Genomic DNA, 14,417 nt, shown 5'->3' with positions numbered 1-14,417 from the left:
CAGGGATGACTATGAGGTCAGCTGCCCTGAGCTGGATCAATTGGTTGAGGCCGCGCTCTCTGTGCCTGGGGTTTATGGCAGTCGCATGACAGGTGGTGGCTTTGGTGGCTGCACCGTCACATTGCTGGAGGCCTCTGTTGCCCCTCTTGTCATAGATCATATATCATATACAGGAGCAGTACAGTGGGACAGCCACCTTCTACCTCTCTCAAGCTGCCGACGGAGCCCAGGTGCTGGGTTTGTGAGGTGTCCCTGAGACCGATGGACGCCCGATGGACGCACAGGCATGAGGCGGAGGCAGCCGGTGTGTGCTGCAGCTCTGCCTCGGGCATCCTCCTTCTCTATCTGGGTGCTTAATAAACGTGTGCCTCTTAAAAAAAAAAAAAAAAAAAAAAAAAAAAGAACACTTGTTGCTCTTGCGGAGAACCCAGGTTTCGCTCCCAGAACCCACAAGGTGGCTCACGACCATCTGTAACTCCAATCCCCAAACATCAGATGCCCTCTTCTGGCCTCCATGGGCACCAGGCATTCTCACAGTGCACAGACAAACATGGAGGCAAAATACCCATGCACATAAAATAAAATCTGAAGCATAAAATAAATTGTATCACATTATTTATTGTGTGGGAAGGAGAAGGTGTGTGGGGCTCATGGGCTCTCTGATGCGGCTCTGGAGGAATCAGCTGACTCCTTCCCCTGTGTGGGTTTCAGCAACAAAAACTTTACCTCCTGAGCCATTTGACCAGAGGAACAAAAACTTTACCTCCTGAGCCATTTGACCAGCTTTCACGAGTATTTAACACAATTTTCTTCTTTCCCTCTCTTCTTCCTTCCTCGTTCCTTTCCTTCCTCCTCTCCCAGGATTTCAGGTATTCCAGGCTGACCTTGCTATGTGGCCAATTATGACTTTAAACCACTCATCCTCCTGCATCCACCTCCTAAGTACTGCGATTACAGGCATGCTCTACCACCCTTAGTTTACCAGTGCGGGAATTAAACCAAAGGCTTCACGCTTGCTGGGCAAACACTGTCAGCCGAGCTACATCCCTAGGCCCCGAACAGCCTTTCCTACAAGTGTCCGACATAAATTAATCTGCTGTTGATTATATGCTCAGTGTATAAAACTCCTACTAGCCTCTCTGTTCCCTGGGTAAACATATTGCTGTATCCTTAGCACCTACCTACCATAGTACAGTACTCAGTGGTGTACTTGTATGTAGGTGCTTGGTAATATCTGTTGAAGCAACGCATAGATGAATCATAGGAACTGGTATACAATAGCCGGAAATGGAAATAACAAGGTCAGACAGCTTGGGAAGAGGGATTCTATTTTAGGAGAGGTGGCATGGTGACATATGTTTTTAATTCCTGCACTTGAAAGGCTGAAGCAGGGAGAACTCTGTGAGGTCAGCCTGGTCTACACAGTGAGTTCTAGGCCGGCCAGAGCTACATGGTGAGACCCAGTCTCACACAGCACCATGAGGGGCTGAGGGGATGGCTCAGCTCTGGTTGAACAAACCTGAGAGGCTGAATTCAGTCTTTGGTTCCTGGCGACCACAGTGAAAGGAAGAACTGACTCCTAAGGTCGGCATCTGACTTCCACACGCGCACTACAACACACACAGGCTGTGGCACACATAATGTGCACTCACGTCCACATGTGTAAACATGCACACTAGTAATGCATTTTAATATGGGGCGGGGAGGCATCTCCGTGGCTGAGCACCTGGACAGCATGTGTGATGCCCTAGGTTCAGTCTCAGAACAAGCAACAAACGCAAGCAGGAGGGCCTTTCATTTTGAACTAGAGTCTGAAACACATTCTGAACCTGCGAGGTCATAGCAAATGCACTAAACGCCACTAGACTGTAACTTTAAAGTCTAATTATGTGTTATATGAATCCCATCTCAATAATAAAAAAATGAAAGGACATGATTGTAACGTAATAATTATGATCATTGATCGGTAAACATTACAAATCCTTGAGGGAGCTGGCACGCAGAGCACGACTCTCGTGCAGCCTCGTGGTTTACTGAAGATTCCCTCCAGCAAGCCACATGTGCACACGGGAAATAGATGACACCATGATAATCCCAGTGGGCCTAGACACTCACCCTGTCAAAAGCCCTGAACTGCCCCACATGGGATGCCCGCTGCCCCTACTTCTTTCTCAGTCTGCTCCATATCAAATCATTAAAAAGATCTTCCTGGACTGGAGAGGTGGCTCAGTGGTTAAGAGCACTGACTGCTCTTCCAGAGGTCCTGAGTTCAAATCCCAGCAACCACATGGTGGCTCACAACCATCTGTAATAGATCTGACACCTTCTTCTGGTGTGTCTGAAGACAGTGACAGTGTATTACTACAAATAAAATTAATAATAATAATAATAATAAAAGCCTACCTAAGAACAACCTTCTTCCTGTTGTCTGTCACCTGCCTTTAGGCTGCTTGATTCTTTGTTTTTTGTTTTTGTTTGTTTGATTGTTTGGTTGGTTTTTTTTTTTTTTTTTTTTTTTTTTTTTTTTTTTCATGTTTTTTTTTTTTTTTTTTTTTTTTTGCTTTGGTTTGGTTTGGTTTTAAGGTATAGTCTCTTTATGTAGCCTTGGCTGTCCTATTTCTGCTTAACTTGTAGACCAGCCTGGCCTCAAACTCACAAGCGATTGCCTGCGTCTGCCTCCTAAGAGCTAGGATTTAAATGCATTGACATTAAAATGTTTTTCTTTTATGTGACATGTGTGGTTGTCTGCCTGCCCTGTTCATGTGCATCACATAAGCCTAGTATACAAGGAGATGTGGAGAAGGTGTCAGACCCCTGGAACTGGGACTGCAACAGTTGTGAGCCACCATGTGGGTGCTGGGAACCAAACTCAAGTCCTCGGCAGAAGCAGCAAGTGTTCTTTGGGTTGTTTTGTTTTGTTTTGTTTTTCAAGGCAGGGTTTCTCTGTGTGGCCCTTGCTGTCCTTAACTCACTCTGTAGACCAGGCTGTCCTTGAACTCAGAGATCTGCCTGCCTCTGTTTTTAACCAGTGGGCCAGCTCCCCAGCCTGATGTTGCTCACAATGATTTAAGCAGAATTCACTGTTTGTCCATTTGGTTCTAGTTTTATGAGCATCCTAACATGTCTAGTGGTGCCGGATGACACAGGATGAATTCTTGTTAAAATACACGGGTAGGAAGAGCTTTGCCATGGACTTTCCAAGACCTGTATTTTTGATGAAACACCCCAATACAAAATGTAACTGAGATTAAAAAATAAGCAGCAGCAACAACAACAAAAGCACCAACACAAATGCCAGGCAGTGATGTCCCACACCTTTAGTCCCAGCACTGAGGAGGCAGAGGCGGAGGCAGGAAGATCTCTGAGTGTGAGGCCAGCCTGGTCTACAGAATGAGTTCCAGGACAGCCAGGGCTGCACAAAGAAACACTGTATCAAACAAAACAAAACAAACAAACAAAATAAAGCCAACCAACCAACAAAACAATCCAGCTATGGAGACTGAAACACAGCCCAGCCTAGTTGAGTCCTTGCTTAGGCTCCTGCTGTCCTCACTTGGCTCTGGTGCATGAACCTCCTCAGGTCAGGCTCTGATCTGTAACTGAGACAGCAAGGGAGCGAGGCGAGAACTCCAAGAGCAGCCTAGAAGTGATGCTAGCAGTCAGGAAAGGAAGACAAGGAAGAGAAAGGAAGGACAAAAGACACTGGAGAGGCATCACAGTCCAGTAAGGAGGGGCGTGGCCTCGCAAACCCTTGTAATCTGGACAGAGATGCTTCCTGACGCCAGACTGTGGGATGCAGTATGTCCCAGGGGAAAGCTCGCAGGCCTGGCCTCTGCAGGTTGGGCAATGTGTTGCAACAGGGAAGATAACCATTGTGGGATGCAGATTTAGCCTCTGAGACACAGGGGCGCCCCCAAATCAAGGCCAGTGACCTCCTTCTGCAGTCCCGGAGCCAGACAGCCACTAGAGGAGAGTTTGAGGAACAGCTCCTGCGAGCTAGTGTCAGCTGACCTTGCACCTGCTCCAGCCTCCCTGCCTAAGGACAACCGCAGGGAGCAGGCAAACGCCCACAAATAGGAAATGTGATCATCTCCAGCCACCATGGGCCTGAGGTATCACTGCTACACTTAAAATACTCAATAATCTCAGGAAACCAAAAAGCCTCTGCGAGGCAAAGGACACCGTCAATAGGACAAAATGGCAGCCTACAGAATGGGAAAAGATTTTCTTTTTTTTTCTTTTTTAAGGATGTCTTTATTATTATATGTAAGTACACTGTTACTGTCTTCAGACACCCAAAATGAGGGTATCTGATCTCATTAAGGATGGTTGTGAGCCATCACGTGGTTGTTGGGATTTGAACTTGGGACCTCTGGAAGAGCAGTCAGTGCTCTTAACCGCTGAGCCATCTCTCCAGCCCGGGAAAAGATTTTCACCAACCTTATATCTGACAGAAGACTAATATCCAAAATATATGAAGAAACTCAAGAAACTAGATGTCAAGAAAACAAATAATCCGATTAAAAATGGAGTACAGATTTAAACAGAATTCTTAACAGGGGGCACCAAAATGGCTGAGAAAAAGAATAAATGTTCAACATCCTTAGCATCAGGGAAATGCAAGTTAAAACCATCTTGACATTCCATCTTCCAGCTGTCAGAATGGCTAAGGTCAGTAACACATGTGACAGCTCTGCTGCTGAGGCTGTGGTACAAGGGGAGCGCTCCTCCACTGCTGGTGGAAATACAAACCTGCACAACCACTGTGGAAATCAATATGACAGCTTCTCAGAAGACTGAGGACTGATCTATCCCTGAAGACGCAGCTATCCCACTCTTGGGCATATACCCAAAGGATGCTCCATCCTACCACAAGGACACTTGCTCAACTATGTTCAAAGCTGCTGGCTGTCCTGGAACTCGATTTGTAGTAGACCAGGCTGGCCTCAAACTCAGAGATCCACCTGCCTCTGCCTCCCGAGTCTTGGGGTTAAAGGCGTGCGCCACCGCCACTGCCCTTCTCATAGCAGCTTTACTCGTAAGAGCCAAAAACTGGAAATGACCTAGATGTTTCTCAACCAAAGAATGGATAAAGAAAATGTCGTCCATTTACACAATGTAGTGTTACTCAGCTGTTAAAGACAGTGACATCATGAAATTTGCAGACAAATGGATGGAACTAGAAAAAAATTGTCTTGAGTGAGGTGACTCAGACCCAGAAAGACAAACATGGTATGTCCTCACCTATAAGTGGACAGTAAAGGGTAATCATGCTACAATCCATAGACCAAGAGAGACTAAAGTAACAAGGAAGGTTCAGGGTGGGGGGACTCATGGATTTCCCTGGGAAGGGAAAATAGATTTGCAAGTGGACTGGGGGCAGGAGGGTGGAGGGAGAGAGTACTAGGAGAGAAGACTGGAACTGGGGGAAGGGGCGCATTTGGAGGGCTATGAGGAAACCCAGTGCATTAGAAACTCCCAGGGCTCTATGAGGGTGACATAGACATAGGGTGTCATATTGGGGACATGAAGCCTGAACTAGCCATTTTCTATAACCAGGTGTGATGGTTTGTATATTCTTGGACCAGAGAGTGGCACCATTTGGAGGTGTGGCCTTGTTGGAATAGGTGTGACCTGGTAGGAATAGGTGTGTCACTGTGGGGGGGGGGGGCTTAAGACCCTCACCCTAGTTGCCTGGAAGTCAGTCTTCCACTAGCAGCCTTTGGATGAAGACATAGAACTCTCAGCTCTGCCTGTACCATGCCTGCCTGGATACTGCCATGCTCCTACCTTGATGATAATGGACTGAACCTCTGAACCTATAAGCCAGCCCCACTTAAATGTTGTTTTTTATAAGACTTGCCTTGGTCCTGGTGTCTGTTCACAGCAGTAAAACCCTAACTAAGACACCAGGCAAGGATTTCCCACAGTGGGATTGGGACATCAATCCAACCACAAAACCTTCAACCCACAATCTGTCCTGCCTGCAAGATATGCTGGGGTAATGGTGGCACAGAACTGGTGGGAGTGGCCTAGCAATGACAGGTTCAACTTGAGGCCCATAGCATGAAAGGGAACCTATGACTGACACTGTGTGGAGGGTCAGGAACCAGAGGCTGGGCGGCCTGGAGACCCAGGATAGAACCAAACATGACTGGGGTGAAAAAGACAATGAGACGACTGCTAATGATACTCTGCTATACTCATAGATCGGCGTCTAACCCAGTTGCCAGCAGTGAGACTTCAACCAGCAATCGATGGGAGCAGACACAGAGACCCGCAGTCAAACACTAGGCAGAGCTAGGGGAATCCCGCAGAAGACGGGGAGGAAGGATTGTAGGAGCCAGAGGGGTCATAGTCACCACAAAAACAAGACCCACAGAATCAACAAGCATGCTCGTTAGGGCTCACAGAGACTGAAAGGACAATCATGGACCCTCTGTGGGTTCATCATTCACAAGCCCTGCTGTGTGACCTGGTGTTCTTGTCGCTCTCCTAACAGAGAGAGGGGCTGTCTCTGACTCCTCTGCCTGCTCTTGGGACCATTTCCCCCTACTGGGTTGCCTTATTCACTCTCGATATGAGGGCTTGTGCCTAGTCTTATCGTAAACCTGGGAGACCTGTTCACTTTTCTTTCTAAGGGAAATGGAGGAAGAATGGATGGATCTTGGGGAGAGGAGAGGTGATGGGGTGCAGTGGGGTGGGGACTGGAAGGAATGGAGGGAGGATGGAAACTTCAGTCTGGATATAATGCATGAGAGGAGAATGTTTAAAAAGCAACCATGTGGTCAAAAAAAGTTCATTGATTAATTAATTAATTAATTAATTACTTGATAATAAGGGGCTGGAGAAACGTTTACGAACACTTAGTTGTTATTGCAGAGAACCCAGGTCAGGTACTCAGCCCCCCACCCTGTGAGTCAGAGCCATCTGTAGCTCCAGTTCCTAGAGATCTGACGCCCTCTTCTGACTCTGAGGGCACCATACATGCTCAGGACACACAGACATGCATGCAGGCAAAACACTCAGACACACAGAATAAAATAAAATAATCTAAAAAGTAAAATTTTTAAAACTTCGTAATAAGAAAGTATCTAACTTGACAAGATGTCGGTTTGCCAACCTGGATCTTGTACTTTCTGCTCAGTATGCAGGAACATGTTGCCAAGGTTAAATTTAAATAAATAAAATGCAAAATGTTCTAAAAATGAGCCAAAGCTGGGTCTCTAAGACCCAGCTGCCTAAACTGGCAGGCACAGTCATCTGCATCTACACATAAACTTTCCCTGAAGACTTCCTTATGAAATAGCCAAAGTCTACAGCTCAAAACCTAAAAAATGATTCATCACAAAACAAAGGACAGAGACACAGCAGCAGCAGCAGCAGCAGCAAGCCCAGCACAGTTCGCACACCACCTCCTCACTTTTGCCATTTTCCACTGCCCAGCTACATTAGTTTCTTTTGCTTGGATTTTAAGGCAGAGTCTCCCTAGATACACCAGGCTGGTCTAGAACCCAGAGATTTGTCCTCCCTCGGCCTTCCGGAGTCTGGGGGAATCACGGGCATGGACCATTCTGCCTATTGCTATATTGTTGTTTAAAAAACTATTTTCTCCACACTGGGCTGGTCTCACTGTGTAGCTCGGGCTGGCCTGAATCTGGCTATGCAGCCCAGGCTGACCTCAACCTCCTAGAGACCCAGCAGCTTCTGTCTCCCAAGTGCTGAGACTAATGGTGTGCATGGCCATATCTGGCCTATTGCTGCCTTTGATCGGTGCTGACCTCAGAAGCTATGGCCACTCCCCTTCGTCCTGAAGCAACTGTACACTGTACATAACCCTCCTCCGAGTGGGCGCAAGCACGGTGACTACTGAACACGCCTTTTTTTTTTTTTTTCCAGTTCTCACAGCATGAAGGAAAAGGCAAACAAAACGAAGCACGTGTCTTGTCTCACAGTTCCTTAAGCTCAAAAGAGATGATGTTTAGGCAGAAATGGGGGGCCTGGGCCCAACACTGATTAAAGTGCAGATTGGCATCTGAGCCACACTCAGTGGTTCCTCTCACAGTGGAACACCAGCTGCAAACACTGCAGAGGTGGGCAGGAACCCCAGGCAGGCTGGGACACTCCAGATGATAGAGGTCAGGCAGGCCCCAGGTGGAGGGATCAGACAGGTGTCCACGTCGGCAGCATAGGTCTAATGTGGCCAAACATCTCAGTTCTTCAAGGAAATCCAGAAACCTAGATTTTACTATGAATCTCTAAGTTTTTGTTTTGGTTAGTTGGTTGGTTTTGGTTTTCCAGACAGTGTTTCTCTGCTTAGCCCTGATTATCCTTATCCTGGAACTTGTTCTGTAGACCAGGCTGGCCTTGAATTTAAGAGACACATCTGCCTCTGCCTCCAGAGTGCTACGATTAAAGCTGTGTGCTTCCATGCCTGGCCAAAACTTGAAATTTTTAAAAGTTAATTGGTTCCAAAATATGATCCCCATATAACATGTCTGTGGCTTGAACAGTATCCAAGAGCGTGGCTGTATGCTTCTGGGGTAGCAGCTCTAGGCCTAACTCTGTCAGGCATTAAATGCTGTGGCTGCTTTCTCCCCTTTCCCTCTGCTTTATGTGGTGGTAGTGGTGGTGGTGTTCATTTTTTTGAGACAAGGTCTCATATAGGCTAGACTCAAATTCATTACATATCCAAGGATGACCCTAAAGTCCTGATCATCCTTCCTTCAACTCCTAAGTGCTGGGATTATAGGCATGCCCCACCACACACAGCTTTTAACTCCCTCCCTGGGAGGTGACCTGACCCCCAATTACTTGACAGTGGTAATCCACTCAACTGGTGAAGCTATGGCATAGTGAGGAAGGATGCTGGTTCTCTTAGGTGAAATCCTATCCCCAACACTCACAATCATCACCGACTAGCAATGCCACTTAGGCTGACCAATCCATCTTCAATTTTTATGACCTATAAAACTCATACAATAAATAGTCCCTGGCTAGTCAGATGGCTCAGCCAATGAAAGCACCTGCTGTGCAAGGCTGACAACTTGAATTTGAATCCCAGAGCCCAAGTTAAAAACAACAAAACAAGGCCCTCGGTGGCGGGGCACACCATTAATCCCAACACTCAGGAGGCAAAGGCTGGCGGATCTCTATGAGTTGGAGGCCAGCTTAGGCTACAGAGTGAGTTCCAGGACAGCCACGGCTGTCACAATAAACCATCTAACCAACTAATCAACAATAAAACAAAAAACAAAACAAAACAACAACAACAAAAATGGCCCAGCAGTTAAGAGCATTGACTGCTCTTCCAGAGGTCCTGAGTTCAATTCCCAGCAACTGCATGGTGGCTCACAACCATCTGTAATGGGATCCAATGCCCTCTTCTGGTGTGTCTGAAGACAGCAACAGTGTACTTGTATACATAAAATAAATAATTCTAAAAATAAAAACCAGCCAGAAACCGCAGCATGCCTCTGCAATTGCAGCACTCCTACAGAGAGATAAAAGGCAGAGAGAGGAAATTTTCCTAAAAGGTGTAGGGCCAACCAACCTGGATGATGCAGCCAGGCAGAAACAAGAACCCTGCTTTAGCAAGGGGTAAAGCAATAATCTATGCCAAGATTATGCTGACCACTGATAGCCATACCTGTGCCTCTCTGACTCTCTCTGCCTCTCTCTCTCTCTGTCTCTTGTCTCTCGCTCGCTCGCTCTCATACATAAACTACTAAGTAAATTAAAACCCACAACTATAAGGCTGTCTCCAGGTTAGAGGACGCTCCTGATGTGCATGCCAGCCAGTCTGTGAGCTGGGTGCCTCCACCCTCACCACTTATCCACAATGAATGAGCAAGCCTTGCTGGAATAGTTTGGTTTTGCTTTGGGCTTTTTGTTTTGTTTTGTTTTTCCTAGAGCTGAGGGCTGAACCCCAAGGCTTTGTGCTTGCTAGGCAAGCTCTCTACTACTGAGCTAAATTCCCAACTCCTGGTTATTTTTTGTTTGTTTGTTTTGAGACAGTGTCTCTGTGTAGCCCTGGCTGTCCTGAAACTCACTCTGTAGACCAGGCTGGTCTCAAACTCATAGAGATCTACCTGCCTCTGCCTCTGAGTGCTGACACCACTGCCTGGCTTTGAATACAATTTTTAAACCTGTTCAAAGCCTCTCCTCTTTTTATTCCCAGTCTTGCCTTAGTCCATGGCCCCGCCCTCTCCACCCTGGACCATTACAATGATTTGATCTCATACCTCCTGCTTGAGGTGGCCCCTCCTCTGGGCCCAGGTGTTCCATGTCTTGGCTTAGTCATTTCTAATACTGACAGTGTCATTGTCCCTATGGCCGACAGAACAAAGTCTAAGTCCTTTCATCAAGGCTCCTCCCATGTCCACATCTGATTGGACAATATTTTTCCTGCTGTAGCTTTACCCCTTGCTCTTTCCTGAAATCCATTCAGTTTCCCAGCATGGGTGTCAGCACACCCTCCTTTCTGCTTAGAAAATCTGTCCTCCGTGTTTACCTGTATGGTCCCTGTTCCTTTTCACTCTTCTTTATTTCTTCAAAGTCAAGGCTTCACTATAAAGCCCTGGCTGACCTAGAACTCTCCAAGTAAACCAGACTGGTCTTGAACTCACAGAGATCCACCTGCCTCTGCCTCCTGAGTGCTGGGACTAAAGGCGTGCACCACTGGTCCTTCTTATACCCTTGTAAGTTCAGTCCTGAGCCACATACTGAGACCTTGTTTTGAAGAAAAGAAAGGAAGAAAAGGGCTGGTGAGATGGCTCAGCGGTTAAGAGCACTGACTGTTCTTCCAGAGGTCTTGAGTTCAAATCCCAGCAACCACATGGTGGCTCATAACCATCTGTAATGAGATCTGACACCTTCTTCTGGTGTGTCTGAAGACAGCTAGAGTGTACTTATGTATAATAATAAATAAATCTTTAAATTAAAAAAAAGAAAGAAAGAAAGAAAGAAAGAAAGAAAGAAAGAAAGAGATCATTGGAAATATTCAAAAGAAAAAATATAACAGAATCACCCAGAAGGCTTTAATTCCCAGGTGTGTGAATTTTGGTTAACTTTAGCGGGATAGGGTATTATACTGTACACAAAACCCACCCAGATGAAATTTTGTGGGCCTGTTATCTCAGCTGTTTGGGAGTCTGTGGCAGAGATCATGAATTCAATGCCAACCCAGGCAACATAGCAAGAACCTTCCAAATAAAATAAGAGTTGGGTGGAGAATGTACACTTTTTAATTCAGCATGTTGGAGGCAGAAGCAAGGGGATGGATCTCTGTGAGTTCAGAACCAGCCTGGTCTACATGTGAGTTCCAGGACAGCCTGAGCTACATAGTGAAACAATAAACTCAACAAACCAACCTTCTAGCTATCTAGGCAATCCCACGCCTCTGCATTTACGAGGCGGGAGGCGGGTGGCGGGGGTGGCGGGTGGCGGGTAGCATTTGGCATTTGGCATGGTAGCTTGCTCTTCTCTGGTGTCTGGCTGGGTTCTGGTGGAATACATCTGATATCTCAGGTGAGTCATGCAGCCAAGGAACAGAAACCTGGCAATTCATCAGAATCCATACTTCCTGAAGTGCAGGGCATTTCCCACACAAGGGCAAATGCTAAGTCTTCGCCCTGTGCCTAGGAAGGTGTCTTGTAAAGAGATGACAACACCTCAGCTCACAGACTCACCAGAGGAATCTTCAAATGATGGTGTCAGGTAGACATGGGCCTGAAGAAGAAAATAAACATTACTTTTTTTTGTTTTTTTTTTTTTTTTTTTTTTTTTTTTTTTTTTTTTTTTTTTTTTTTTTTTTTTTTTTTTTTTTTTTTTTTTTTTTTTTTTTTTTTTTTTTTTTTTTTTTTTTTTTTTTTTTTTTTTTTTTTTAGACAGGGTTTCTCTTTATAGCCCTGGCTGTCCTGGAACTCACTCTGTAGACCAGGCTGGCCTCGAACTCAGAAATCCACCTGCCTCTGCCTCCCAAGTGCTAGGGTTAAAGGCGTGTGCCACCACTGCCCAGCCTATATTCTTTCTTTAAAAGATGTTTTTTATGTACATAGGTGTTTTATATGCACAAACACCCATGCCTCACATGTGTGCAGTGCCTGGGAAAGTCAGAAGAGGGCGTCAGAATTGGAAACACAGATGGTTGTGAGCCACCATGTGGGTGCAGTGCTTGAACCCCACCCAGTCTCCCGAAGGAGCAGCCAGTGCTCTTAACGGTTGAGCTGTACCCCTGCATTTCTGTTTGCCACTGAAGTGAGTTTGCTGCAAACTTCACTGAATGAATGGAAGGGTTGTTTCTCAGCCTCTCCCCTACTCCAGGCAGAGCCTGCGTTGGCAAGCTAGGAAACAGAGTCAGCTGGCCCAGAGACAATGGACACTGATGTGCAGCAGAGGAGGGTGGCTCTGGGGTCAGGCTGGCTGAGTCACAGCCTGGCTCTGGCAGGCTGGAGTTGGTAGACTTGGTGGAGGAATGGCTCCCACAGCAGAGGACTGAGCAGTGGGTTAAATGACAGAGAACACACACGGTGCTTGGCCTGTACCTATCCAACTTAACTGCTCATAACCAGAAGCCAGAAGATCAGTGTCATTCACCAACAAGGGCTCATCACCAAAGAGAGGCGAGGCGGGAATGAATGGCCTTCTACATTTGCAATCCCAGCATTTAAGAGACCGAGGCAGGGTCGAGAGTTCAAGGTCAGTTGGGGCCACATAACAAGTTCAAGGCCAGCCCAGGGAATATAGCGAGACCTTACCTCAAAACAAACAAACAGACAAACAAATGAAGCGGAGAAATGACTCAGTCATTAAGAGCACTTGCTGATTTGTCAGAGACCTGGCTCACAACCATCCAGTTCCAAATGAGCCAACACCCTCTTCTGGCCTCTGTGGGCACAGCACCCACGTGATACACAGACATACCTGCAAGCAAAACCCTCATGCATGTCAAAATAAATCTCTAATTTACATTTCTTTTTAAGTGAATACACAAAAAGACCCTGCTTGTAGGCCTGAGTCGCCAGGAGCTTATCTTTACAACCTGACCATTTCCGCTATCTCTACTTTATTGTCCAGCTCTGGGCTCAGAGTTCTCAGAGAACAGAGGAAAGAGCAAGCAATCAGTTTATGACCAAGGAAGGAGGAGAAATGTCAGGAACAGAGAGCAGAAAGCAGGCCACAACCACAGGCTGTCTTGCTGTGTAATTGGCTCCAGCATAAAAATACTTCTGGAGTCCCAGTGGCCATGCTGGAAGAAATCAAAGCAAACTGCCAAGCCCAGCATGCATCCTGAGCCCAGACAGACCTCAGGTTCAAGTATGGAACAAAGACCCCTGAAGGTATCGCCAAGCAGGAGACAGTCACGCAGGAAGCCCCTGCAATGATTCATCCCTTGATGCTAAATGAAACTGAGATGGGTCAAGTCAATGAATGCAACAGACGGATTCCAGGAAGACATGCTTAACGTCGGGTGGGCTGCGGCAGGCCCCACACAGACACACATTTCTGTTCCCACAGAGCTTACATGCTGGAGAGGACAGAGATGATTAACAACTACTGCAGGCACAGTGTGTGGTTTGTTATGCTAACACTCAGTAGGCTAAAACAAGACTGAGAGCTGTATATAGTAAGACTCTGTCTCATGAGGGAGGGCCAGGGACCGGCACAACGTTTACCTCCTAGGTCACTTTCTGTGGCACCTATCAGATGATGTAACTGACCTAAATAAGGAAAGGGGGTGGGGAAACTATCTTAGGGTTCACTATGCACACAGAAATATAGCAAAGCGCTTAAAAATCTTTTGGAAACAATGAAAAAGCACGAGAGAGACAAATGTGGTGGCTCACATTTCTGATTCCAGTGGAGGCAGGAGTGATGCTATGCATTTGAGGCCAGCCTGGGCTGCATTGTGAGCAGTAGGCAAGCCTGGGCTACAGCTGAGACCTAAAATAAATGAAGGCTGGAGACTTTTCGATGCTGGCAGAGTGCATGCCTCATGCACAAAGCCCTGGGCTCCATCCTCAGCACCACGTAAACTGAGGATGGTGGCCACACCCAAAACCTCAGAACCCCAGAGGTGACATGAGGGAGATCAGAAAGTCAAGGTCATTGTTAGTCACATATTGAATTTGTGAATTTGAAGCTAGCCTGGGCTACATAAGACTGTCTACACACACACCAACAACAACAACAATTAAAGAACAATTAGACATGAGGCTATCCCATGCTTTTGACATTTATATGAAAGTTCTATTCAGAAATTGTGCTTTAAAATAAAAACAGCCAGAGGAGAAATGGGGGTAAAAAATTTTTTTTCAAGACAGGCTGGCCAGACAGTGGTGGTGCACGCCTTTAATCCCAGCACTTGGGAGGCTGAAGCAGGCGGATTTCTGAGTTCAAGGCCAGCCTGGTCTACA

At 46.5% G+C, this 14,417-nt stretch overlaps 2 protein-coding genes across 4 annotated transcripts in view; one reads left to right on the top strand and one right to left on the bottom strand.

The window, feature by feature from the left end:
* Positions 1-4,800, top strand: part of LOC110285959 (galactokinase-like) — a 5,722-nt gene extending 922 nt beyond the window's left edge. Inside the window, exon 2 of the mRNA XM_021152430.2 lies at positions 4,655-4,800. Coding sequence (XP_021008089.1) covers positions 4,655-4,800 — 146 coding nt within the window. The remainder of the gene's footprint in view (positions 1-4,654) is intronic.
* A 6,423-nt stretch (positions 4,801-11,223) lies between these two features.
* Positions 11,224-14,417, bottom strand: part of LOC110285659 — a 6,911-nt gene continuing 3,717 nt past the window's right edge. For all 3 annotated transcript variants that reach the window (XR_002377076.2, XR_002377075.2, XM_021151983.2), the window contains one exon: positions 11,224-11,730. Coding sequence is in view for 1 of the 3 variants with exons in the window: in XM_021151983.2 (XP_021007642.1) it covers positions 11,674-11,730 (57 nt within the window). In the remaining 2 variants the exon portion in view is untranslated. The remainder of the gene's footprint in view (positions 11,731-14,417) is intronic.

Source organism: Mus caroli, chromosome 19, assembly GCF_900094665.2.
Source record: "Mus caroli chromosome 19, CAROLI_EIJ_v1.1, whole genome shotgun sequence".
Classification (NCBI taxonomy): domain Eukaryota; kingdom Metazoa; phylum Chordata; class Mammalia; order Rodentia; family Muridae; genus Mus; species Mus caroli.
Note: the sequence above shows the minus strand (reverse complement) of the source record. Positions and strands in the feature narration are given on the sequence as shown.